This window comes from Anser cygnoides, chromosome 11, assembly GCF_040182565.1.
Source record: "Anser cygnoides isolate HZ-2024a breed goose chromosome 11, Taihu_goose_T2T_genome, whole genome shotgun sequence".
Taxonomy (NCBI): domain Eukaryota; kingdom Metazoa; phylum Chordata; class Aves; order Anseriformes; family Anatidae; genus Anser; species Anser cygnoides.
Genome location: NC_089883.1, coordinates 13210214 through 13235341, shown reverse-complemented (window position 1 = coordinate 13235341; position 25128 = coordinate 13210214). Strand labels below are relative to the sequence as shown.

The 25128-nt window shown below is 63.9% G+C and overlaps 3 protein-coding genes across 4 annotated transcripts; 2 read left to right on the top strand and 1 right to left on the bottom strand.

Moving 5' to 3' along the window:
- Positions 1-1761: 1761 nt before the first annotated feature.
- SNX33 (sorting nexin 33) lies at positions 1762-6789 on the bottom strand. Its single transcript, XM_013194071.3, has 2 exons — positions 4748-6789; positions 1762-3162 (listed from the first exon to the last, which is right to left on the bottom strand). Exons 1-2 carry the CDS (start codon positions 6180-6182, stop codon positions 2909-2911), a joined length of 1689 nt encoding a protein of 562 aa, XP_013049525.3. The 5' UTR covers positions 6183-6789; the 3' UTR covers positions 1762-2908.
- Positions 6790-7044: 255 nt separating this feature from the next.
- Positions 7045-15959, top strand: SNUPN (snurportin 1). The gene is made up of 8 exons (XM_067003976.1): positions 7045-7232; positions 7414-7561; positions 8255-8359; positions 8656-8752; positions 9327-9424; positions 9707-9784; positions 11334-11414; positions 14871-15959. The coding sequence occupies exons 1-8, from the start codon at positions 7093-7095 to the stop codon at positions 15183-15185; spliced, it is 1062 nt and encodes a 353-aa protein (XP_066860077.1). The 5' UTR covers positions 7045-7092; the 3' UTR covers positions 15186-15959.
- Positions 15960-16542: 583 nt separating this feature from the next.
- PTPN9 (protein tyrosine phosphatase non-receptor type 9) lies at positions 16543-24665 on the top strand. 2 transcript variants are annotated; one of them, XM_048081500.2, is made up of 13 exons: positions 16543-16773; positions 19790-19933; positions 20306-20395; positions 20475-20599; positions 21237-21342; positions 21783-21893; positions 22484-22812; positions 23006-23099; positions 23276-23345; positions 23485-23563; positions 23859-24009; positions 24078-24285; positions 24360-24665. In XM_048081500.2, exons 1-13 carry the CDS (start codon positions 16681-16683, stop codon positions 24560-24562), a joined length of 1803 nt encoding a protein of 600 aa, XP_047937457.1. In that variant the 5' UTR covers positions 16543-16680; the 3' UTR covers positions 24563-24665. The 2 variants fall into 2 exon arrangements, with proteins under 2 accessions (XP_047937457.1, XP_066860073.1); XM_067003972.1 differs by lacking the exon at positions 16543-16773 and adding an exon at positions 17917-18367.
- Positions 24666-25128: the final 463 nt, after the last annotated feature.

Sequence of the window (25128 nt, the reverse complement as noted above, 5' to 3'; positions counted from 1 at the left end):
GGCTCCATCCCCGCATGCCCCAGCCCTGACCCGCCTGCTGCTCCCCCAAACCCCTGCCGGCCCCCCCTGCCCTCCCTCCCGCTCCATGCCCCTCCCGGCTGCTCGCAGCAGCCCCCACCTCCTCGCCGAAGCAGCACACCCCGAGGAGACTCGATAGAGGGAACGTGGCCTACTTTGAGGAGCAAAGTGGGTTATTTTAAAGGCTGGCGGTTTTACTGCCCGCTGCCGGGAAATATCCGCTTCCTGGGGTCACGAGAGGACAGGCAGCAACCTGCAAGACGCCAGCGCTGAGCGCACTTCTGTGGGGCCAGGCTGTGCTGGCAGCAAATCCCCCGCAGAGCACCACCCAGTGCAGAGCCACCAAGGGGCTGAGAGCCGGTGTCCCTTGGCCACGGTGCCACCTCCTGCACCCCGAGCAGCCCGCCTGGGGCCGAGGATCCTGGTTGTGGGTGCCCACCTGGCTCTGCGGGGCACCAGGGAGCTTCTGGCTGCCCCCCCGTGGGACCCCTGGGGGCAGGAGCTGGGGCAGCGGGCAGGGCGAGGAGATCAGTCGCGGCCCGGTTACACGGGCTGGATTTCAGACACCTATTGAAAGGCGAAAAAACACCAAGCCAAACAGGTTTCTTTCAACACCACCCAGGGCAGATCGGCTCGGGTGGCTTTGGGAACCTCCCATGCAGGCGCAGGGATTTAAGGAGCGGGAGGCTCCATTCCTGGCTGGGCTCCATCCCCGCTCCCGGGGCCCGGCACCCTTCAGAGCCGAACCCGGCACCCCAGGGTGCCCGGAGCGCTCCGTGCCCCATTTCGGCAGCCTGTGCCTGCAGCCTGCAGGACGGGAGCTCCCCAGGCCCTGGCAAGCGAAGGATGGTGAGACGGGGACCTGGCCACCAGCCCCGGGTGCACAAAGCCTCCCCCGGGCAGCTGCGGCAGCGCTCCACCCCGGCTGCGCATTGAAATTCAAGACAGATCCAGCCTGACCCGCGCCTCCACACCCAGCAGCTCGCAGGCAGGCAGGCAGGCAGTGACGGAGGGACGAGCTCCTGCAAAAACAACCCGCCCAAAGACACTGAAATCCGGGGAGGCATCCCGGGATGAGCCCCGCCGCCCCATCGGAGGGGACCACCAGCACCAGGGGGACAGGGAGCGCTGGCCAACCCTCTTTGCCATTAAATATGGTCAATGGCACCGTGGCCAAGGTGCTGCCAACCCCGGTAACACCTCGGGCTGGCTGTAGGAGAGCGCTGAGCGCTGGCACCGGCTCTTGCTCCCCGCCCGGAGGAGCGCCACGGGCTGCTGGTGCTGCGCTGGGGTCACATCCCCAAGTATTTGAGGAACGCGGCGATGACGAGGAGCACGCCGCATGCTGCCCGGTCTTGCTCCCTGCACGCTGCCAAAACCCGTCCTCGCCGACCGGCCGGGCGGGTTCCACATCCGCTGCCGGCGGGCACCGGGGCATCGCCGCCTGCACCGCGCCCTGCGAGGCTGAGCGGGGCAGGATGGAGGCAGGCGGTCCCTATAGCTGCTGCCTGCCCCGTGTCTGACCTGCAGGCTGCGGTGTCCCCGAGCTCGAGTCGCCTCACGGTCCCCTGGCTGCCTCATGGGGACGGCAGGGGACAGTTGTAGGGCCACACTGTCCTCCCCAGGGGGGACTGGAACCAGGGGTGGGACGGGGTGGGATGGGGAACGGAGCCGACGTAGGATGGGGACCGGGTATAATAGGATAAGTTGGAGACAGGGATGGGGATGGGGCCAAAGTAGGATGGGCATGGGGACGGGTAGGACCAGGGAAGGATGGGGAGAAGGTGCGATGGGGAGGAATGGGAACAGGGCAGGACAGGGATGAGATGGGAACGGGATAGGACAGCATGGAGATGTGGAGGGATTACCCGGGGTGGGATGGGGACGGGACAAACTGGGGCAGCCCCAGGCGGGGATGCAGGAGGAAGCACGTCTGCACTATGGCATGCCCGTCCCCATGGGGTGGGACAGGGGGGCCCTGGCAGGGCCGCACGCATCCCGCCGCCCCCCCAGCGCCGCTGTTCTCCACGCGCTGCCCCGCCGGCCCGCGCGCTGGGGCTAATTTTAACCCTGGAGCGGGGCCAGGCCGGCCCCGACTTCCCTCGGCGTGATTTATCCCAGCCACTTCCCTTCCTCCTGCCAGCCCCGCTCCGGGGGGGACGCTTGGGAGGGATGCTCAGCGCCGTGCCCCCTCCACGGAGCCCTTCCTGGAGTGGCTCTGCTTCCCCCAAAACCTCCCAGGGACCGGGGGAAGCTTTCTACCGACGGTTTTATTGAAAACGCTGTGGGCTGGTTTGGTTTTTTTTTGTGTGTGGTTTTTTTTTTTTTTTATATATCCCTTTTTCTAGTCAACAGCAGTGCTTGAGAAAAGAGATTTCCGTTCGCTTCTGTGTCTATTTAAAAATCAGTAAAAATGCTGCAGAAACGGTTGCGAAAAATGGAAAATATTGAAAATATCTCATGACCCCAAAACAAAACAAAACAAAAATTTCTCTTCCAAATAAAGACCTTTCCCCTCAGAAAAACTCTCAGTGTGCAAAATGTCGACCGCTTTGATTTCTCCTCCCAGCGAGCCGGGATGCGCCCACCTCTCTGCTCCAGGAGGACGGGTGGTTTTTTTTTGGAAAAGCTAAAAACGGCTGGGCAGAGCTACCAGCACCGCCAAGTCGCTGTCCGTGTGTCTCGTGGGAAACACCCGCGTCTCCCCTGGACCTGCTGCGCGGTGGCACGGCACCGCAGCCCGCCTGGGGGAAACCCCAAAGGTATTTGGTCACTAGCGTCATGAGTTCCCACTCGTCCTCAGCCCCCCTAAACAGAGAAGCTCTGCAAGGCCGCGGAGAGAAAACTGCGTGGTTTCGGAGGGGCAGCAAGCAGGCACGTCGGGGGGGCGTTAGAGGTTGTCGTACATGCGCAACGTCTTCTCCAGCTGCTGGCTGACGCGCTGGTAGAAGATGATCTGCTGCTTCAGGTAGGACTGCATCATCCTCTTGAAGTCGGCCACGCGCCGCTCGTGGAAGTGGTTCATCTCGGCCTGCAGGGCGAAGCCCACCACGCGGCAGCGCTTGCGGATCCCGTCCGCCTCCTCCTGGTCCATCCGGCCCTCGTCGCTCATCCGCTGGCTCTCCTTCACCTTCGCGAAGGCGCCTGGCGAGGCAGGGCAGAGTGAGAGCTGGTGGGGACCTGCGGCATCCCCTAAAGGGATCGGGGATGCGTTTGGGGTCCCCCGGCCCCTCCAGCCCCAGCTCCCGAGAGCCCCGAGCTGCTTCCCACCAGGAGCAGCTCTCCACGGGGCGAGCGGCGTGCTTGGGCGGTTCATCAGCGCACGCAACCCTTGCACCGCTGCCGCTGCCAGCTGATAACAGCCCTGCCTCGGAGCTGGCAGCTGGGGCGAGCTCCTGAAAGAAACTTTGCTACAAAGCGCAACTTGGGCTGATAGCTGCATGGGGAGCTGGAGAGCCAGGCAGGACATTGCTGACTGCAGCATCCCGGGGACGGAGAGTGCCCGAGCCACAGCCGATGCTCCGACACCAGATTTCCCCCTCCTTCCTTTTATTTTTATAGCTCGGTTTCGAAAGAATCCCGCCTGGCTCTGGCCCTGCATTCCTCCCCCTCCTTAGCACAGAGGCTGTTTGCCTGCAAACAGGATCTGGCCTCCAGCGGTGGCTGGGAATTCGTTCCCTCTCCCTGCCGGCAGCAGGGACCTGGGGTCGGGGAGCTGCTGCTGCCCCCAGAGGAGGAGGAGGAGGAGGAGGAGGAGCCCAGAGGAAGCAAAGGTTGGAGGCCAAATCCTGCCTTCCGCTCTGCCCACGCGGCCTCGCTTCCGGACGGGATCCAGCCCGCGGTGGTAAACAAAGTGAGGAGAGGAGCGCAAGGAAGCGGCCAGGGCTGCTCCTCCGCGCCGTCCCCCGGGGACATGGAGCCACACGGGGGCTCTGGGGAAAAGCCCCTGTCCCCAAAGCCACCGGCCAGCACGGATGTCCCCTCCCTGCCGTGTCCTGGGAGGGGTGCGTGGACTTCGGCCCCGCTCCCACACCCAGCCCGGGTGTGCGTCACACCCGGCCAGGGCACGGGGACACCGCCGGCTGGGATTTATCCCCTGCCCTCCCCAGCCACCCTGCATGGGGTGCTGAGCGCCCTGGGCAGCCGGGTGCTGGACCCTGCCGTCCTCTTCTCTGACGTGCGGGGATGTAGTCGCAAAGACTTTGACCCTGGTTGTCCCCAGGAGGTCCAAAAACTGAGCCTGGACCCAGCAGCACCTCCAGGGGTTGGGAAGTGCTGCCACGTGTGATGGTCCCAATGGCCGTCCTCATCATCAACCCCACCCTAATCGTCATTGTCATTGTCATCCCCATCCTCAACGTCATCCCCATCCTCACCATCATCCCCATCCTCATTGTCATCTTTATCTTCATCGTCATGCTTATCTTCACTGTCATCCCCATCCTCATCGTCATCCCCATCCTCATCGCCATCCCCATCCTCATCCTCATCCCCATCCTAATCATCATCCCCATCCTCATCGTCATCCCCAACCCCAGCCCCATTCCCGTCTCCATCCCCATGCATCCTCGTCCCATCTTCATCATCATCCCCAGCCCCAACCCCAGCCCCATTTCCGTTCCCGCACAGCAGAGGGCTGCACCCCGGTCCCACTCCACGCGTGGGACAATCATGCAGGACATCCCCAGCCCTAAGGGAGAAGAAGCCACCCCCGGGAGAGCCCCCGTACCTTTCTGGAGGTGGATGATGTCCGGGAAGTTGGAGAGGAGCCCCTGGTACAAAGAGAGAGTGTCCAGCATGAGGAACAGGTCATTCTTGGGCTGCTCGGCGAACATCTCCCCCACGGTCTCGTACGTCTTGCCCGTGTGGGAGATGGCGTTGTTGAGGGCATCGGAGCTGTAGGGGGGGTCCATGTGGAAGGAGTGGCTGATGGCTTGGAAAGCGTTGCCCAACTTCTGGAACTCTTTCCTGAAGCCCCCCACGTGCTTGCGCACCAGCTCCGAGGCCACGTTGGTGAGCTGCAGGACGCTGTCGTCCATCTTCTTGCTGAAGGCCTTGAAGGCGTCCACGCGGTCCTCCACGTCCTGCAGGTCCTGGTGCTCCGTGGGGATCTGGATGGTGAGGAGGAAGCTGGCGCCCACCATCTCGTCCTTCTCCGCCCGCCGCTTGCCCAGCTTCCACTGCTTCTCGTCGCGGCAGCAGAGGAAGTGCTGGAAGCCCTCGTACTGCGAGAGGACGGGGTGGCTGGTCATATGGTCCATCCAGAGGATCAGGCGCCGCTTGCGCTTCTCGATGAAGTCCTCCTCGAAGCGCCCGGTGGCCTGCTTCTCGGGCAGGTGGGGCACCGAGATGACGGTGAACTTGTGCAGCAGGCGGTTGTAGAGCCAGTCGAAGTGCTTGTAGCGCCGGTAGACGGGCGAGTTGATGTTGCTGGGGGTCAGCTTGTAGGAGATGTAGCTCTTGATGCCCTTGAACTTGGTCTGCTTGGTGGGGTCCTCCACGGAGCAGATGAAGGGGTGGGGGTTGGCCCTCCACTGGGGGCCCCGCGACCCCATCTCGATGCTGTACACCTCGGCGATCTTGGACATGAGGGGCACGTCGCCCAGGATGAAGGCTTCCACCCCCGAGCGGACGAAGCAGGAGAAGCGGTTGAGGTTCCTCCCCACCACGCTGCCCCTCTTGGAGGAGCTCAAGCTGTCCTGCCTCTCCAGCGCCGGCTTGGCCCGGTAGCCGGCGGGCTGGTGGCCGTAGGGCGGCGCCGGGGGCTGCAGGCCGGGCGAGGGGTGCCCGTTGGCACCCGGCGGGCCGCGGGGCTCCTCCACCACCGTGCAGGCATCGTCCCAGTCGTCCCAGTCATCGTCGTCATCGTCCTCAAAGCTGCCCTGGTAGGAGACGCCCGGCGGCGAGGCGTAGAAGGCCGAGCCGTGCCCGGGGGAGCCGGCGGGGCTGCCGGGGCTCTCGGTGTAGCCAGAGCCCGCTCGGGAGCGGAGGATTTCCACGTAGGAGGCCGGGAAGAGGCCGGTCTCGCCACGGCTGTTGGTGCCCTGCAGCCAGCCGTCCAGCGAGTCCTCGCTGAAGATGACGAGCTCCTCGTTCTCCTGGATGCTGATCTCCTCCCTGTTCTCGCTCTGGAAGTTGTAGAGCGCTCGGGCTCTCAGCGCCATGGCCGGGGCCGGCAGAGGGGGGGAAGGTGGAGGACGGCCTCAAGCGGAGCCCCCGCGGCCGAACAGCCGAGGCCGGTTTTGGGGGGAAAGGTGGCGAAAAGCGAGCGGGAGCCGCTTCAGGGCTCGACGCCCCGCTGGCGGCACGGCGCCCCGCTGCTGGGCACCATCCCCCGGGGGGGCGGCCGCCGGGCTTAGCATCCACCGGGGGGGCTCGGCACGGCCAGGCACGGCTCAGCACCGCTCGGCACGGCTCAGCACCGCTCGGCACCGCTCAGACCCTCTTCTCCCCCCCACCCCCCCAGCTGCCTCCCCTGCCGCAGGCAGCCCGGGGGGGCTTTCCGCCAGCCGGCAGCGGCCTTTTTTTGGGTTGTTTCGCCTTGTTTTGCTCAGTTTGGGGTTTTTTCCTTGCTTTTTTTTTTTTTTTTTTTGCTGGCCCCCCCTTTCCCAGCCTCCCCCCCCCCACCCTCGTCTCTCCGTTCCCGCAAACCTGCAGCGGGACGGAGCGGGCGGCGGGTCCCGGTGCGGGTGCGGGTCCCGGTGCGGGTCCCGGTGCCGGTGCCGCTCCCCGGTGCCGGTGCCGGGCTGGCCCCGCCGCCCCCCCCCGGTGACGCACGGCCCCGCCGGGCTCCCCGCGCCGCCCTCCGCCGCCCTCTGCAGGCAGCAGCCGCCCCGGGGGGGGGGGCACCGGGCCGTCCTCCCCCCTCCCTCCCTGCACCCCCCCCTCCCCGGTAACCCCCCCCCCGCCGCCTCACGGGACCCCCAAGTCCGCCCCCCCCCCCCTTCCACCGCCCCCCCGCTCCGGGCGACCGGCGGGGGCGGAGTCCTCCAGGCGGGCAGGGGGCGCTGTGCAGGAGGCGGCGCCGCTCTAGCCCCGGCGTCTCGGTGGGCGGAAGTGCGCGCGGGCGTTGCTATGGAGGAGCTGAGCGCGGCCTTGCAGGCCTTGGCGGAGCCCGCGGCGCCGCACCCGCGGCTCGGCGCCTACAAGGGCCGCTCCGGGGGGGGGCTGGGGCAGGCCGAGCGCCGGCAGCGCCTCCTCCGCCTCCAGAGAGAGTGAGCACGGAGGGGGGGCCGCGGGGGGCGAGGGAGGGAGGCGGGGAGGGAGGGGGGCCCGCGGGCTGTGGGGCCGTGCTGGGGGTGGCGCCCCCCCTGGGGGGGGGGGGTGGCGGCTCTGGGAGGGGGGGGGGGTAGATGTGTCGCTCTGTTCCTTTATTTCTTCTTCTTCCCCCTCCAGGAGGCGGCTGGACTACGTGAACCATGCCAGGAGGCTGGCAGAGAACGACTGGGTTGGGGTGGACAGCGAGGAGGAGGATGATGAGGAGGAGGATGAGGAGGAGGAGATGGAGGTGGAGAGGAAGCTGCCCAAGCGCTATGCCAACCAGGTGCGGGGCCGCCTGAGGCGGGCTCTGGGTGTTGGCACGGGGTGGGAGCTGTGGCTCGGCCCTCCTGCCGCTTACACACGCAGAGGACAGGCTGAGCTGGGCTGCTTGCGTGCTCTGGGGGCTTTTAGCCCTGCTAAAGGCATTTAGACCCCGCTGCGCAGCGCTCCGTTAAAGATTTCCGCCTCTCATCACCCTTAGGGCGCCAGGAAGGAAGGGAAACCTTGGCAGAGGGGGCTCCTCAGCCTCAGTGCCACGTTTCCTCTAAAAGACACCCAGGCTTTGGGGCAGTGTCACCAAACATGCTGAGGGGCCTGGAGAGGTCAGCTCAGCTGTTCTCTTATCCCTAATATTACACATCCTTAAGGTCTGCCAGCTATTTAAAAATAAATGAATGAAACGAAGGGCTGAAGTGAGGCTGGCACAGGGACCGGGATGCCCAGGTGAGGGCTGCGAGCCCCACGCTGTGCTCTGAAGCTTAATCAGGAGAAAGACTTAGGGAAAGAGCCTGCTGCACAGATTAGTCAGAGGGAGCTGGGTGCTGTAATTTGGCCTGGTGAGCAACACACGTTGTCTGTGAAGCGCCTGGAGGAGCTGTAGAACGGAGCCAAAACCTTCCTGCTTTGTCCTTGAGCCGTGTGTTTTCCATGACTGCAGGGGCATTGTTACCAGCTGCTTTTCCATGTTTCCCCACAGCTGATGCTGTCCGAGTGGCTGATCGACGTCCCCATGGACCTGGAGCAGGAGTGGGTTGCAGTGGTGTGTCCCGTCGGGAAGCGGGCGCTGGTCGTGGCCTCCCGGGTACGTGGCAGCAGCGGTAACACCTCGCCATGCAGTAGCAGCGAGAGGTGTCCCGTCCTACGTCCCTCCTGTGCCAGCCAACCTAAGGCTGCCCCATGTGTCGAGCTCCCCAGGGCGTGAACCCCCTGAGAACTGCAGACATTTGGGCTCTGGGATCCGTGCTGAGCACCCAGGACCCCTCCTTGGGCAGGCGGGGTGGGGGTGACCTGTGTTCCAGCACCCTGGGGGTGTTCCAGCTGCGGCAGGAGGGTGCCGAGCCCAGCTGTGACGTTGTTTTGTCTCCCTTTTCCTCTCAGGGCTCCACAGCAGCTTACACCAAGAGCGGCTTCTGTGTCAACAGGTTCCCCTCCCTGCTCCCGGGGGGAAACCGGCACAATTCGACGAGTGAGAAAGGTAACGAGTGATCTGAGGAGGGTTTTGAGGCAGGTAGAGGACAGCCACCATCTTCTCCGTGCGTGTGCGCGTACCCACAGGCGTGGTGGCTCAGTGCTGCGCCCCGGGGCCCCCAGATTGCTCCCGTTTCTGGTGCCAGCGGTTAGTTAGCTTCAGGCTGTCCGTGTTCTTCTGGAGATACCTAGACGTGGACGGTCTCTGATGCCTTTGTGCTAGATAAGACCATTTCTTTTAATTAGCCGCCTGGTTAATTGACACTTAAACCTCAGCGCTTTCTTTGTGTTAAGCAGCAGAGCTGCTTACAGCCTGCCACCTTGTACCGTGGCTTGGCTTGGACTGGGGTGGGGTTAGCGATGGATAAAGCGCCTTTCCCTGAGAGATGCCTTCGCTTGCTGTGCCGCTGCGCGGTACCTTCGTAGCTCCTTTGAGCTAAAAGCTTTTTGTGGCCACGCGAACGAGAAGGGGTTCCCTCTGCACCTCCTGGTCTGCGCTGGGGCTTAGTGCAGGAGAGATCTGATCTGGCGCTTGCTCAGTGCCTTGGGCAGCGCCTGGAGCTCCTTGTGTCTGTGCGTAGTGTACTGCATCTTGGACTGCATCTACAGCGAGGCGCAGCAGACGTACTACATCCTCGACGTGATGTGCTGGAGGGGACACCCTGTGTACGACTGCCAGGTACCGAATTTCTCACTTCTGCTCCCAATTCCCTGAGCTGGCTTTCAGGCAGAGCTCACCGCGCAGCGTGGAGTGTTGGAGCTAACCAGCAGCACCTCTACAGCTCGCGGGCTGGTGGCTGCGGGGATGATGGGGTAAATTTTGGGGGTGTTTTGAGGGAAGTGTGGAAGGTCAGGGTGCTCGTTATAAATCTGTGTGAACGCGGGCCCAGGGCTGTGAGAGCTGCGGCCCTGCAGGTGCAGATGTGTGGCGGACAGTAATTAAGGCCGTTTCTTTTCTCAGACTGACTTCAGATTCTTCTGGCTCTTCTCAAAGATCCAAGAGGAGGAAGGGCTGGGAGAGAAAAGCAGGATTAATCCGGTAAGTTCTTTTGTACTGGCAGGAGGAGGAGGCTGGGGGGTAAGCTCTCCTGTTCAGCAGGCTTCAGCACTTTTGTTTGCAGGCAAAAGCCTTTTTTTTTTTTTCCCCTTCCAGATCAGGCTTCAAAGCGTACTTCTGATGAGATGGGCTGACATGTTCGGGATGTAAATAGAGCCACGGAGCGTTGTAAATGAGCGTGGGTTTTTCTTTCCAGCCAAAGTGCCGAGGGAGATCAGGCTGCAGGGTATCGGCTAACTTCCACGCCTTTTTCAGCTTTTGCTTGCAGTGGAATGAAAAACCAGTGTGGTTTCTAGAGGGATGGTGTCGGTCTGCAGCCGGGCTACAATTTTATTTAGAATTACTATTCTCTGGTAGTCTGGGCTTACGAGGCAGGGATAAAGGATCACAAAGCTTTAGCAGGAGCTCAAGCCAGTCACTGAAGTTGTAGGGGTGGGCGTCGCGTTGCCACCTGGAGTCCCTGAAGACTTGTGTGTGTGTGGAGGCCAGCCCTGGCACCCACAGCGGCGTGGAAAGTGCTTTTTGGGGACAGACACAAGGGGATTTGGCAGCCTGGCTGGCAGAGTGCCGTTCACAAACGCTGGCAGAGCCGAGCAGAGCAGCCTCTGGGTGGAGCAGATCCCTCATTAATGGGGAGAAATGCTCCTGTGCCAGCTCGGAGGTATCCGCGTTTGGAGAACATCCTGTTCTGACTCCAACAAGAATATCCAGAAGACAGCTCCCTGACGAAGGGGGGGTCGTTTCGGCTTTCATTTCCTGGGTGGAAAGGTTCGCTTGGCTGAGCCAGCAGCCGGGCGCAGACATCTGTCTGCTTTGCATCCTGCCCAGAGGTCATCGCTTTCTATTTTGGTTAAGAGAGCATCTCAGGGTCAGCTCTCCTGAAAAGCCCTTCCTGCCGCCTCGGATGCTCGGCGAAAGGTGGCAGGGGCACGCGGGAGCCGTGTGCTGAGCCTCTGCCGTCTGCCCCCCTAACAAAATGCCAGAGGGGGGTGTTTGGAGCAGGGATGGTAAATGCAAGGTACCTGAAATAGATCATTCTGGGCACGCCGGGGGTCGTGACGATCCCCGGGTTGCCTCGCAGAGGTCGCTTGCTGTTGCTGGAGTGAGGCTGGGAAAGCAGCAGGCCGTTCCCACCAGGCTGACTCGGGGAGGTTTTCCTGCGAGCGCTTCCTGTTCCTTCAGTGGGACGTGGCACCACTGAGCCACTTGGTCTTCTCGGTTTGGTCTCCAGGCCCTGGGAATTACTGCTCTGATTCACATCAGACCTCTGCCTGTCCCAACGGAGGCTGGGGTCGGTCAGATTCTCTTTGGAGCCCCTCTGTGCTTTGGGACCCCGAGAGCCTGCGACAGGAAGGCCGGCAATTTCGTGATGCCTGAGACCTGTCTGGTTCCTTCATCCTGTCGCTCCTGTTAGATCTTGAACCAGGGGAAATGCTTCCTCCTCAGCCACCCCCATGCCAGTGCTCGATTCATTGAATCATTTTAGGCTGTGCAGCTTGCTCTCCTCTAACCCGCTCTTTTACTCTTTCAGTACAAATTCGTTGGCCTGCAGAATTATCCCTGCACCGCGGAGAGCCTGTGTACGGTGCTGGCCACGGACTTCCCGTTCGAGGTGAGAACACGCAGGGGGACACCCTGGCTGCGTGCCTGCCAGAGCCCGGGGAGAGTGCATCCCATCCTCCTGGGAGCTCTCCCCAGGCCTGCGGGAAGCCTGCTGAGCTGCCGTGCTGCCGACGTGCCTGGGGAAGGCTTTTTGTGTGGGTGGCTGTCACCAGGCACAGGCTGTGTCCAGCCGAGCTGGTTAGGGAGAGTTAAAGCGCAGTGTTCCCTGCGTTTGGACCGTCCTTACTGTCCCCGGGGAGGGTAGCGTTGATGGAGGTTGCCTCCAGAAGTAGCGTAACTCACGTTCACGTGGAAATATGACAGAGCTGAACTTCTCAGGGCCAGAGCCGGTTCCGTATGCTGCCCCAGGTGGGGCTGCAGGGGCACAGGCCCGAGGATCTGTGCAGTGCGCCGTGCTGCGTGACGGCAGCCCTCAGGAGGCCCACGAGGTAGGCAGGCTGGTGTCTTTCTCTGACATCTGCCGCAGACTCTGTGTTGCCTCAGCCGAGCTGCTTCCGTCTGTCCGTGTGCAGGACGCCCAGCTGTGCTGCCTCGTGGGGAGGCAGGAGCGGTGTGTTTGAGCTCACGGCAGCTTCCGTGGGCTTCGTGTTGAGCACCCGAGTCCTTCTGGGGGCAAATGGCTGGGACGTGTCCGCAGGGGTCTGTCTGTCCTGCTGCTGCCACCGGATCTGGCAGAGGGAGTAGCGTGAGATCTGCTTCTCGCTTCTGTCCAGAACCGGCAGGCTCCTGCCTTTGGCTCCCGCCGTTCCTGGCTGGCTCTCAGGGGCGGTCGTTCCCCTGTAAGAGCGGCTGGCAGTGCTGCTCAGCCCCTCTGCTGCCCCGTGAGGAAGGGCAGGGCAGGCACTGGCGTGCCAAGCGGCTCAGCTGCGTGGTGGCGAGTTGCAGTCCCCGGCGTAAATGTCTCAGAAGCTTTTGGTGGCTGACCTGGCACCAAAGCAGAGGAGGATGGGGGACGCAGTGGCTGTGACAAACGTCTGGGAGCCAGGAGCCCTTCCAGCTGCTGCAGCAGCTCCTGCAGAGCGCCCAGCCTTGCTCCTAGGTCAGGAGCAGCCTCTACAGGGGTCGCTTGTCCTACGAAGCCAAAAGCCACACTGAGACTGCGTCTCTTGCGCTCGTGCGGCCCAAGTTAGCGATTAACTTAAGTGCAGGTTTAAACTTTGGGGACGCTCGTTTGGCTGTGAGGGCTGACTTTGCCTTCTGCTCGTTAAAGCCAGGACGGTCGTCAGAGGAAGTCAGAAACTGCCAGCGCCCACTCTGAACACAGACAGGGGAGTGGGAGCTGAAGAAAAACTTCTCAAAGTGCTCAACTGACTGCCTCAGCAGAAATAGGCATTCCCCTTTCTCCTGCTGTCTTTGCAGAAGGCAAAAATGCAGCCTTGCTATAGACCGGGCAGTGTAATAGATATCTCCGTACGCCTGGGCCCAGCATCCTGTGATGAATCATGCTAAATAGGTTTGTGAAAGCAGGGGAGGCTTTTCGCTGCCTATTGGGCATGGAGTGGCCGTGGTTATTCAGCCTATTAACAGGATATTGTGTGTGTGGTGGCGACAGACGTGGACTGGGCTTTCAAATTTGGGTCCTCAGAGTTAATCTGTAACCTCAGAGTTAGGACCTGGCTCCTAGTTTGCTATTTTCAGAGCAGAAGTTTTATTTTTTTTTCCAATGAATTCGGTGGACTTTGGATCAGTCGGCTGGCAATGAGTTCGGAGAGATTTTTGGAGGGGATTTCAGGAGCTACCCACGGATCTGAGTAAAACAGCATACGAGTTTCTAGGAAGGCAGGGGGAGCCAAAGTCTCTCAGAAAACCCGATGTGGAGGAGGAGGCATACTATCGAGCACCTAAAATCTGGAAAGCATGGCTTTGACACATGAAATCCTTCCCGGCCAGTTTCTCAAAAGGTTCGGTCGTACGGAGGCACTCTCAGCCCTTATCTTGATGTGGCCGGTGTCAGAGTAGTGACTCAGGATAGGGACGCAGCCAACGAATAAACTGAAATGAATATGGGACTTACAGTAACTTAGCAGAAACCACGGGGAGGAGGAACGTGACCTAACCCTCTACCAGGCTCTGAATTCCTCAGTTTGGGGAAGCTCTGTGGAGCGGTCTGGAAGGCAGAAGCGTTTCCAGGCTCTGATGTCGCTAAAAGATTCCTGCGGGTGCTGGAGAGTCCCCGCTGCTCGCAGAGAGCCGTGCATCCGCTGGAATGCGCTGGGTGTGCGGGCCCAGGAGAGCGTGGCGGTGTGGTGCCGCACAATCTGACTCCTCTGCTCGTGTCTTCCCAGGAAGCAGGGAGAGGGGGCAGAAAGAAGCTCTGCACTTAGATATCCGGGGGGTTACACAAGCTGTTTGCTGTTCTGCTTTCATGTTTTCCTAGCACGGGAATCCCCCCCGTTTTCTGGGATCATTTTGCAAGCTCTTAACAGTGACCAAAAATTACAGCCTTAGTGACGTGGTGAGCAACGCCCGCTCTGCTGGAAGCCGGCGCCCGGGAGCAGAGGTGGGCACGTGCCTGCGCTTCGCTTGGCCAGGCTCACGGGCACCGAACTCACCTCGACCTGCACGGTCCACCCGTGCCTGGGCTCGCTGCCGGTACGGGTGCCTCTTTGCTGGGGGCTGTGGGCTCCAGGAGGGGCCAGGGAGCATTTGGGGCCTGACAGAGCTTAAAGTGGTGGGCTCTTTTCCTCGCTCGCTCCTGCCCGCTCAGCCACACTTACTCGTAGGGAAATGGCCTCTAAGAGCTCACGAGGCCGAGCTAAAAGGAGCACCACCTCCCAGGCCAGCTGGTCTTGCAGCAGGATCGAACCTCGCAGAGTGCACCCCTGGGAAGCCCAGGGAAAGTGGGGTGAGGAGGCTTGGGCGTGGAGGGGGCGCGGGGAAAACGCCAGCCACGAGAGTTCGGGCCTCAGCCTGCAGAGTCCTGAGTGCCCTTAGCTGTCATTGATCGCTGGACAAGTTCTCTCTCGGGAAGCATTAAGAATTTATTTTGCGTAAGCAAGCTGGAAGAGCTGTAGCAGTGTAACTACGAAGCGGGGCTCCTTGGCGTCACGCGCTCCCGCTAATTACTCTCCCAATGTATTATTTAAAATAAGCCTAATCCAGTAAAATGGCCTTTTTGTGCGCTGCCTCATTCAGAAACTGGGTGGCTTTTCTGTGGAGTGGGATCATAGCAACGAGGGGAAAAGCACTGGTCCGTGCCGCCGCCGGCCTCACAGTGTTTGCCTTCGATGCCTGAAAGCCTTCCAGCGCGTGCTGGGCCTGCGCTGATCTTCCAGGGCAGGAGCTCTGCGGGTTTCCCCTTTCCCTTCCGCTATTTATTGAGGAAAAACGATCCAGCTGGTGGCTTTGGCCGGTGAGTGAGGAGCGGCGCCGCCGTCTGGCGCTCTCATTGACCTGTAAAAGCCTCCAGCTCGGGCTTCTCATCCGCTCTCTCTCCTTTCTGCAGGTCGACGGACTTCTCTTCTACCACAAGCAAACCCACTACACGCCCGGCAGCACGCCGCTGGTGGGCTGGCTCCGGCCTTACATGGTGCCCGAAATCCTGGGGCTCGCCGTGCCCGCCACGTCGCTCACAGCCAAGCCAGACTACGCTGGGCGTCAGCTCCAGCAGATCATCGAGAGCAAGAAGAGTAAAAAGCTGGCAGCGGGGCAGCCGAGGGCTGCTGGGGACGGGCAGTACGAGCTGGAACACTTGTCTACCCCCCAGCCAGCAGCCTCTCCGGAGGGCCGGGAGGAAGCAGTGAGCAGGATGGAGAATTAGGCTGCTGTGGCAGCCTGCTTGGGTGAGGAGGAAGGAAAAGGTTTCTCGCTGCCTTTGAGGGCAGCAAAGGTAATCGTTATAGGATGGCTTTGTGTAAAGGGCACGGAAGTGCTCTCAGAGCCACTTTTTGGCCTCGCAGAAGCGAGGGCCTGAGCAGGATCGTCCGGTTCTGCCCAGGCAGTCACGTGCTGTGAAATAAAATAACCTGTCCCAAGCTGCAGGGCTCCCAGCTCAGCCCCAGCCCCGGCTTCTGTCTGAGGCTCTGGCAAGCCTCCAGGCCAGGACCAGCGCTCGGAGCCGTGGGCTACGGATCCTGCCGCATGGCTCCCGCTCGTGGGGCACGGATCCTGCTGGCAGCCCTGCCTGCGGGGCGCAGGAAGTCACGGGGCGCTGCAGCCTTCTGCTCCAGCTGTTGGCCGAGGCCTTCTCAATGAAAGTTTTGTGGTCAGCCTGCTTCTAGTAACAGAAGTCTGCAGCGGGCTGCTGTGAGTCTGCAGGCAGGGCTTTCCACGCCCACGTGTTACTGAGAAACTCGCTCTCCTTGCATCACAGCTGGCCCTGCCTCTCAGCACAGCGCCGTGCTGCGTGAGCCCCAGCCTGTACTCCGGGCTTTTCTCGGCAGAGGGAGGAAGGAATGATTTCGCTCTCAAAGCTGATTGTGCCAAATAAAAGGCTTCTCAGAAATACGAATTCTTCAGCGTCTCCCTGCTACCTCAGGGAGGAGACACGCTGTGCCTCCCAAAGGGGGATTAAAAAGCTGGTTGCAGCACTGAATGAATTAAAGGGTTTTAATTCTTGGCGCAGCGAGCTGCTCTGGCCCCTACCTGCCCAAGCCCCCTCTCCTGCGTGTCCCTGGGGCTGGTTCACCGTCACGCTCGCTGTCCCCAGGTTGTTTTTGAAGGGGAGATGAAAAAAGCCAGAGCAGGACCACTCTAAATGTGGAGGGGGAGAGGAAAATGGGCAAAAGCCATGGGACTGGGGTATCCTCGTGCAAATGCCTCCCTGTGGCCCCCGAGGAGGGCCCGTGCCCAGGAGGAGATAGCGCCAGCAGGGATGCTGCACGCAGATAGCGGGGCCATTCGCCTTCTGCCCTCACCCCCCCATTTTTCCCAGAAAATGCTCATTTCTGTGCCAAGCACGTGGGCCGCTCGCGATCATCTGACCGTGCCGCCGCTATCGATTACAGCTGCAGGAGCTGTCAGCGCGGCGGGGGGAGAGGGCTGCCCTCTGCTCCCCCTCCACGGGAGGGGAGGAAACGGCCCCCTGGCTCTGGGACCCCTTTCTTGTCGCTCAGATGTGGCCACGGCCCTTTCTGAGCATCGGGTTGTATTTTTAGCCTGCAAAGCGACTGCTCCAGGGGAAAGAGGACAAGCGCCTGGGCCGCCTGGTCCCCAGAGCAGTGCGGAGAGAGGCCCTGGGAGCGGGCGAGCCTCGCCGGGAGGGCAGCGGGGTCTGGGTGCATCCACCCGGTTCTCCTCCCGAGCTGGGCACCAGAATGCTCGATCTGCGCGTCCCTCGGGGAGGAAGGAGCTGGAAGAGCTGCGGCTCGGGTTTCAGGCTCCGTGCTGTCCTTCAGCAAGCTCTCAAGGTCCTCCAGCGAAGGGAAAGGGAGGGGGCCGGAGACGAAAGGCGGCTGAAAGGGGCTGCTGCCTCCAGCCGCCCGCTCTGATCGATGGCGGAGAGCTGGAGGGAAGCAGCCGGCGCTTTCCGCCCGCTCCAGCTGATGCCGCATAGTTTCCCTTTTAAAAGCATGAGCTGAGCCGGAGGGATAAATATTTGCCTTGCGATTCCCGCTGGAAACGAAAGCCTGTGTTTGGAGAGAGGGTGTTAAGCGGAAGCGGCCGGGGCCAGCGCAGTTTGTCGCCGTGACTCTGCTGTTTGCTGGGTGCGAGCCCGCTCCCAGCTGTTCCCTGCCCCGCTCCCGACCGGAGCAGGAGGTGGCACCGGCGGTCACCGAGCCGGGGTCCAAATTTCGGGTTGGGGGGGGGGCCGGGCTGAGCGAGCGGCTCCCCGGGCTCGGGGGGCTCCGGCTGCGGGCCCGGCTGCTTCCCTCTGCCCTTCCTTCCATTTTCTGCGAGCGAGGTGCAGGCTCCCGGGCTGCGGGCAGGGCGCCAGCGCCGCGCTCCGCCGCCCGACAAAATGTCCCCCTGGCCCGGCCGCCGGGGCCCGGAGCCTCGGGGGGGGCAGCGGGACGGGGAGGGCGAGGAGGACGCCTCGGGGGGCAGAGGAGGAGGGAGGGGGGCGAGGGCAGGGCTGGAAAGCCGCCCGCCCGCGGGGAAGGCTCGGGGAGCCGCCGAGGGAGAGGAGGGCGCTGAGGGAGGCCCAGCGGAGGCTGCTCGGCCCTGCGGGGAGGCTGCGGGGAGGCGAGGCGGGGCAAGGGCCCGGCCCCGGGGGGGTCCCGCCGAGCTCCCGGAGGACGCGGGGGGGGCTCCTGCTCCCCTCGCTCCCGCGGCCCCCCTCCGCCCGGGGGGGGCTTCCTGCCCGCCGCCGGCCCCGGCCTCCCCCCGGCCCCCCCCGGCCTCCCCCCGCCCTCCGCGGGGCCGGGGCCGGCGGGGAGGGGGCTGGGGCCGCTTCCTGCCGCCGCCCCCGCCGGGGCAGAGCGGGGCGGGGAGCGGAGCCCGGCCCAGCTTCCCCGGGGCGAGCGAAACTTCCCGGGGCTGCGGCGGATTTCTTCGTGGTTTTTTTTTTTTTTTTTTACCCTTTTTAAAGAAAATCTCTATTTTTATATTTGTATTTATTGCTCATCCCTTACTTTTTCATTCCTTATTTTTTGGTTTCTTATTTTTCCGTCTTTTTCACCTTTCATCTTCATTTTTCCTCTTTCTTTTTCGTTTCCGTTTTTCTTTCCCATTCCCTCCCCGTTTCCCCCCTTCTCCCCGTTCCCTTTTTTTCCCTTTCCCCCCCCCCCGATTTTCCTTTTTCCCCCTCCTCTTCCCTCCCTGCCGTCCCCCGCGGCCACCCCGGGGCGGAGCCTCCCTCCCTCGCCGAGCGTGCGGCCTCGCCCGGAGGCCGGGAGGGGCCGGGGGGTGCCCGCAGCCCCGCCGGCTCCCCGGGGATGGGCTCCGGCGGCCGCCCCGCCGCTTAGCCCGGCTCTGCCCGGCTCTGCCCGGCCCGGCCCGGCTCGGCTCGGCCCGGCCCGGCCGCGCAGCATGGCCGCGGAGCTGAGCGCCGAGGAGGAGCAGGTAGGTCCCCGCCGCGCTGCGCCCCCCCCTTTCTCCGTTTTTTCGGGGTCCCCCCCGGCCGCAGGGCTGGCTTCCCGCGGGCTGCCGCCCCGCCCCGCTTCCCTACGCCCCCTGGACCCCCCTATCCGCACGCTGCCCCCCATCCGGACATCCCCCTGCCCCCCTTCTGCACGCCCCCGAATGCCCGGCCCCCTGCGCCCCAAATCTGCGCAGCCCCCCCATCCTCACACCCCTCGTGCCCCCCGTCTCTGTGCCTTCCATGCACCCGGCCCCATCCCCCCCCATCCCCTCAGCTCCCCAGCTGCATCCCCGCATCCCCCAGGACCCCCATCTGCACCCCCCCATCCCCTTAACTCCCCATCTGCATCCCCCATATCCCCCAGGACCCCAATCTCTACCCCCCCATCCCCTCAGCTCCCCAGCTGTGTCCCCGCATCCCCCAGGACCCCCATCTGCATCCCCCCAGCCCCATGTCTCCCAGGACCCCCATCCCCACCCCCCCATCCCTTTAACTCCCCATCTCCACCCCCCCAACTCCCCATCTCCACCCCCCCATCCCCACTTCCCCCCATCCCCCCCATCTACGTCCCCCCGGCCCCCCATCCTGCATCCAGCCCCCCGCCTCCCCACACCCCCCTATCCCCCCCCACCCCAAAACCCTCCCCAAACCCTCCCCCCCCACCATTTCCCCCACCCCAAACCCCTTCCCAAGCCCAGCCCCGCCACCACCGGGGTGAGCTGGGGGGGCCGTGCCCCCGCTCCCCATGGACCCCCGGTGCCCCCCACGCTCCTCCGGCGCTTCCCACGCCCCGGGCCTCCCGTGACGTCCCGGCTTCCTCCGCCGGCCCTGCGTCACTGTGGGAGGATGTCGCCGCTCGCTCTCCCCGTGCCGTTCTCCATGGAGCCGCAGCGCTTCGCGTCCTCCCGCGGGCACCTTCCCGCTTTAAAGGCCGAGCCGTGCTGGTTTTGGGGACGTTTTGGGGACCTTCCCCGTCCTTTGTGTCCCCTCAGGGTGTACGCGCACGTGGGGTGAGGGGTGATGCCCCGGGGTGTTTGGGGCCGTGGTCGTGTCGCAGAGCAGCGTTTAGGGTTTTTTTCCATCAGACCTTTTCCTGCTTGATTTATCCCAAGGGGACGGGGAGCAGCAGCTTTCTGAGTGTATCGCGTTTTGGGGCGCAGCTGGTGCTGGCGCATCGTAAATCAGCCCTTCATCCCGGTCTCGCTTGCTCCCCGCGTCGCAAAGCCCGGTGCTCTTTCAGCACAACGATTTGGGGTTTTCTCCCGGGATGCTCCGGGCAGGGGGACCAGCCCGTGCCCGGACCCGCTCGCGGCCACCTTCCCCCCGAGGGGCGCTCAGCACCTCGCCGCGGACCGGGACGTGGCCAGGCAGCCCTCCCTGCACGCCTCCCCTGTCTCCCGCAGGCCACCAAGCAGTTCCTGGAGGAGATCAACAAGTGGACGGGCCAGTACAATGTGTCCCCGCTCTCCTGGAACGTGGCCGTCAAGTTCCTCATGGCCCGCAAGTTCGACGTCCTGCGGGCCATCGAGCTCTTCCACTCCTACCGGGTACGCGCGGGGCCGGGGCCGCCCCTGCCAGCGGGTCCTGTGCCCCCCGTGATGCTGTTATCCGCCTGGAAAATCCTTCTGAGCCGTGCAAAGTCCCCGAGGGGATGTGTTTGGTGGTCCTGCGTCTCCTCCCGACGTCGGGGGGTGGTGGGAGGGTGGGCAGCCCCCGCGTGGGCTCTGCAGGACGTCTCCGTGTGCACGCACGGGGACCGCAGGACGTCTCCGTGGGGACCTTTCCCGCCTCGTTTTTAGGGCACTGCTCCTCCCCGCATCGGGGTTTCCCTTAAAGGCATGCCCAGCTGCTTCCTGTTTTACCTTCATGGCCATTCCCTCGCTGATAAAAAATAAAATAAAATGAAATCTCCCCCGCAGGAGACGCGGCTGAAGGAGGGCATCGTGAAGCTGAAGCCCCACGAGGAGCCGCTACGCTCGGAGCTGCTCAGCGGCAAGTTCACCATCCTGGTGGGTGGGCGCTGCCTGGACCCCCCCTGCCCCGAGCTGCCCGCCGGCACCCCCCGACCCCACTTTCTCTCCCCGGCAGAGCGTGCGGGACCCCTCGGGGGCTTCCATCGCCCTCTTCACCGCCAAGCTGCACCACCCCAGCAGGAGCGTGCAGCACGTGGTGCTCCAGGCGCTCTTCTACCTGCTGGACAGAGCGGTGGAGAGGTGAGCGGGGGGTGCCGGGGCCGCTGCGTGCAGCGGGGAGGGTGGGCGAGGGGCGACGGCACCGGGCGGGCTCTGTTCCCCATGCACCAGCCTCGCTTTTTGCTTTTTTTGTGGGGGGGGGGGGGGGGGGATGCTGCTGCTCGGCTGGTTTCCATCAGCTTCTCCGCCTCGTCTTTTATAGCGGCTTAATGCGGTTAAAGCGCCTCCTCTGGGCTATAAAATACCCCCGGGTTTGCGCTGACAGCCTGTTTCGAGGTGTTTAAAAGCTGTCCTGGCGTGGCAAAGACCGGTGGAGTTCTCAAAGCCCGCTGTGTGTGTGTGTGTGTGTGCGTGCGCTGGGGATCTCCAGCCCTCGGAAAGCCCCGGCTCTGAGAGCCCCGTGCCGCTTCCCGGGGGAGCGCGGTGCTGCAGCCGAGGCGGCTGGCTCCGGGCTTCCCGTCCCCATCTCGAGGAGACGAGGGCTGGCTGCGTGGAATTCCCTTCCTCCTCCAGTCCGAGTCATCCCGATGGAGGTGGGGAAGCGGGAGCAGGCGTAAAGGGGGCTTTGGGCAGGCGGTGGCTGTGGGGGCATCATCCCGGAGCTGGTGAGCGGTGAGGGTGGCGTGGCTGATGCTGCTCTTTTCCCCCCCCCGCCCAGTTTCGAGACGCAGAGGAACGGGCTGGTGTTCATCTACGACATGGCCGGCTCGCAGTACACCAACTTCGAGCTGGACCTCAGCAAGAAGATCCTCAACCTGCTCAAGGTAGCGGCTCCGCGTGGGACGCCGGGCGCTTTCCGTGCCAATTTCCCCACCCCACGCGGTCGCTGGCCCCGTCCCAGCCCCGCCTGCGCCCCCCGGGGGAATATTTGGGGTGCAGGCGGCCGGGGCTGGAGGGCAGGAGGGGATCAGCTGTCCCCACGCGCCGGATTCCTCGTGCAGCTGCTGGCAATGCTTGCGCGGAAACAGATGCAAATTATTTTTTTAATCGCACTGGCATTTCGTGCCTCCTCCCTTCCCCGGAAAAAAAGAAAAAAAAAAGGAGCCACCAGCAAGCAGCAGCGCCCAAATCCCTGCTGCAGGGGGCTGCGGGCTGCTTCGGGGGCCCGCTGGTTGTCCCCTCGGTGGGGACACGCTGGGGGTAGGGGCGTTTGGTGCCACGCCATGGACCCGACCCCGTCCCGGTGCGTTTTTACCGCCCGCAGGGAGCCTTCCCGGCGCGGCTGAAGAAGGTTTTCATCGTGGGAGCGCCCATGTGGTTCCGCGTGCCCTACTCCATCATCAGCCTGCTGCTCAAGGAGAAGCTGCGCGAGAGGGTGAGCGTGTCCCGGGGGCTCTGCAGCCCAGCCCCCCGCCTTCACGGGGGTCCCGTGCCCCGTCTGTGCCCCTTTTCCTCCCGTTTTCCTCCCATTTTCCTCCCGGAGGCTGCGCGCCCCGCGCGTTTCGAGGCTGTTCCCAAAGGGGATGGGGTTGTGTGGCCGCCGGCCCCGTCCTGCTGGGTGTGATTCGGGGACGTCCAGGCTCCTGCAGCCCGCTGCTGGCTTCTTAGCCCATTTCCTACCCCTGCTCCCCTCCCGAAATCACCTGCAGCTCCGGCCTCCGCAGCGATGCTGCCAGCAGCAGGTGGAGACAGAAATGCCGAAAGGGAGAGGAAATGTCTTCTGAGCCCGCGGGAGGAAAAGGGGAGCTTAAATTCCCTCTCCCGAAGCGTGCTCGTACCCCAAAACCCCCCGAGCATCGGCGCTGCCGCCGATCCCAGCCCCCCGCCCCCGCGGCTGGGCTTTCCCCCCCTGCTTTTGGGAGGAGCTGGGCTCAAAGATTGGGAACTGGGGGGGGGGGCGAAACCCCGCTGGCTCCGTGGCCGGGCTGTTTGCGAGGCCGCCGGCCAGCCCTGCCCGTCCCGCAGGTGCAGATGGTGAAGATGTCGGAGCTGAAGGAGCACCTGCCCCGCGAGTGCCTGCCCGAGACCCTGGGCGGCTGCCTCAAGCTGGACCCCCTGAGCTGGAACTGCCGGTTCCTGCCGCAGCAGAACGGCCACCCCGACCCCCTGGACGAGCTCATCCTGGTGCCGCTGGTGGCCCCCAAGGACAACGGCTCCGTGCACGTCCCCGGCCCCAGGTCGGTCACGCTGCCCGAGCTGCTGGAGCACGTCGGCCGCAAGCAGAAGCGCGGCATCTACGAGGAGTACGAGGAGATCCGGCGCAGGAGCCCCGTCGGGACCTTCTCCTGCTCCTTGTGAGTCGGGCGGGCAGGGTCGGGGTCCCCGGGGGGCTGCGGGGGCTCGGCGGGGACGGGGACGCTCGCGCTGGGGACGCCGCTTCCCGAGGCTCCGGCCAGGCGATGGCAGCAGAGCCCCGGCTGCGGGCGCCGGGTGCCGGGGGCCGCTGCCGTTCCCTCGCTGCCCTTTGGGCTCTCCCGTGCCCCGCAGGGCGCCCTACAACCAGGAGAAGAACCGCTACGGGGACGTGCCCTGCCTGGACCAGACCCGCGTCAAGCTGGCCAAGCCCTACAGCCGCCCGGAGGTGAGCCAGCCTCAGGGTCCCGTCCCCGTCCCATCCCGCCGCTGCCTCCCCAGACACCCAGCGGCCCCGACCCCGTGCCCCTCTTCCCAAACCCGTGTCTCCCCCCTGCACCAGCGGGTGTTCTTATGGGGTTGGAGAGGCTTCGTCCGCCCCACCTTGGGTGTTTGTCCCCGCAGCTGACCGACTACATCAACGCCAGCTTCATGGACGGCTACAAGCAGCGCAACACCTACATCGGGACGCAGGGTGAGGGGGTGCCACGGGGTTATTTGGGGTCTGGGCGTCTCCACGGGCTCCGTCTTCCTCCGGTGGGCACCCGCGGCCGTCCCTGGGGGTGTGGGGTTACCCGAGCCCCCCGTCCTGATGCGCGGGGCCGTCCCTGCAGGGCCCCTGGAGAACACCTACGGGGACTTCTGGCGCATGGTGTGGGAGCAGAACGTCCTGGTCATCGTGATGACGACCCGGTGAGTGGCACAGCCCCGGTTTTCCTGGCAAAATGAGCGGGTTTGGTGCGGGACCAGCTGCCGTCGCGCCTGGGGGGCAGCGCTGTGCACCCCAGGTGGAGGGGACACCCCCAAAATGTCACTGCCTGGGGAAGAGCCAGCGACATCCCGGTGTGCCTGCCCTTCCCCGGGCAGCCCTGGGTCTGGTTTTGGGGCCGTCCCCACCAGGGAGCACTGGGCAGGGACCTTTTGGCCCCCTGGGGGTCCCCAGAACAGGGCCGGGGGTCGTCACCACTGTCACCTCTCCCCTCGCCAGGCTGGAGGAGGGCGGCAGGAGGAAGTGCGGCCAGTACTGGCCCCTGGAGAAGGACTCCCACATGTCCTTCGGGGCCCTGACCGTCACCAACCTGGGCGTGGAGAACCTCGGCCACTACAAGAAAACCATCCTGGAGATCCACAGCTCCGAGGTGCGTGCCCACCGCCCGCCGAGACCCCCCCGGGAGGGGCCAGGCACTAACCCCCCGCTCGCCCCCAGGGCAAGGAGCGGCGGCTGCTCTCCCACTTCCAGTACCTGAGCTGGCCGGATTACGGCGTCCCCTCCTCGGCCGCCACCCTCATCGACTTTTTGGGGGCAGTGAAGCAGCAGCAGAGGGTGGCCGTGAGCGCCTTGGGGCCGCGCTTCAAGGGGCACCCCGGGGGCCCCCCGCTCGTGGTGCACTGCAGCGCCGGCATCGGCCGGACAGGTAAGGGGGCCGAGGGCAGGGGACACGGAGGCACGGCGTGGTGGCCGAGGAGGTGACACCGGTGCTGTCCCCAGGTACCTTCTGCGCGCTGGACATCTGCCTGTCCCAGCTGCAGGACGTGGGCACGCTGGACATCCAGCAGACGGTGCTGCGCATGCGGACGCAGCGAGCCTTCAGCATCCAGACGCCCGAGCAGTATTACTTCTGCTACACCGCCGTCCTGGAGCACGCCCGGCGCCAGGGGCTGCTGCCCGACAAGGGCTCGCCGGGACGCTGAGCCCCCCCCCCCCGGGCAGCAGGACCCCCGCGGCCCCGCGCTCGGACTGTGCCTTACCGCCACCAAACCGGGGCGAGACGAGGTGGGAAGGGGTTTGGGGAGGTGCTTTTTTTCCTTTTTTTTTTTTTTTTTTTTTTTTCATTTTTCGGTGGGACCACCAGATACGTATCGAGAGGGGCTCCGTGGGGAGGCCCTGGGGGGGTGTTTCCAGCGGGGGGGCTTAGGGAGCGGGGCCTCCTTCAGCCCCACCTGTCCGTGTGTCCGTCTGTCCGTGTGTGTACAATACACCCCCCTGCGCCCCGTCTCAGATGTTTCACAGATATCTACGTACGTGCACAGCCCCTCGGGGGTCCCGGTGCCCTCTCCCCGGAGCAGTGAGCCCCCCCGGCCCTGCTTTCCGCCTCCTGCCCCTCGTTGCCCCCTGGGGGGCTCAGCAGCATCCCCCTGTGCCTCCCCTCCTGCAGCCCCAGGACGCCACCGGAGCCCCCGGGGGGGATCCCACAGCCGTGCCCCATCCCTCGGGGCACAGACGCTAGGTACGAGGATTTGGGGACGTGGGGACAACC

Bases quoted from the DNA above. Each gene is read 5' to 3' on its own strand.
- SNX33 (XM_013194071.3), bottom strand. From the start codon at position 6,182: ATGGCGCTGAGAGCCCGAGCGCTCTACAACTTCCAGAGCGAGAACAGG. The intron at 3,163-4,747 runs GTACGGGGGCTC...CTGCCTCGCCAG, and splicing joins CATCATCCACCTCCAGAAAG to GCGCCTTCGCGAAGGTGAAG.
- SNUPN (XM_067003976.1), top strand. From the start codon at position 7,093: ATGGAGGAGCTGAGCGCGGCCTTGCAGGCCTTGGCGGAGCCCGCGGCG. The intron at 7,562-8,254 runs GTGCGGGGCCGC...GTTTCCCCACAG, and splicing joins CCAAGCGCTATGCCAACCAG to CTGATGCTGTCCGAGTGGCT. The intron at 8,360-8,655 runs GTACGTGGCAGC...TTTTCCTCTCAG, and splicing joins CGCTGGTCGTGGCCTCCCGG to GGCTCCACAGCAGCTTACAC.
- PTPN9 (XM_048081500.2), top strand. From the start codon at position 16,681: ATGCTCGATCTGCGCGTCCCTCGGGGAGGAAGGAGCTGGAAGAGCTGC. The intron at 20,600-21,236 runs GTGAGCGGGGGG...CCCCCCGCCCAG, and splicing joins CTGGACAGAGCGGTGGAGAG to TTTCGAGACGCAGAGGAACG. The intron at 21,343-21,782 runs GTAGCGGCTCCG...TACCGCCCGCAG, and splicing joins AGATCCTCAACCTGCTCAAG to GGAGCCTTCCCGGCGCGGCT.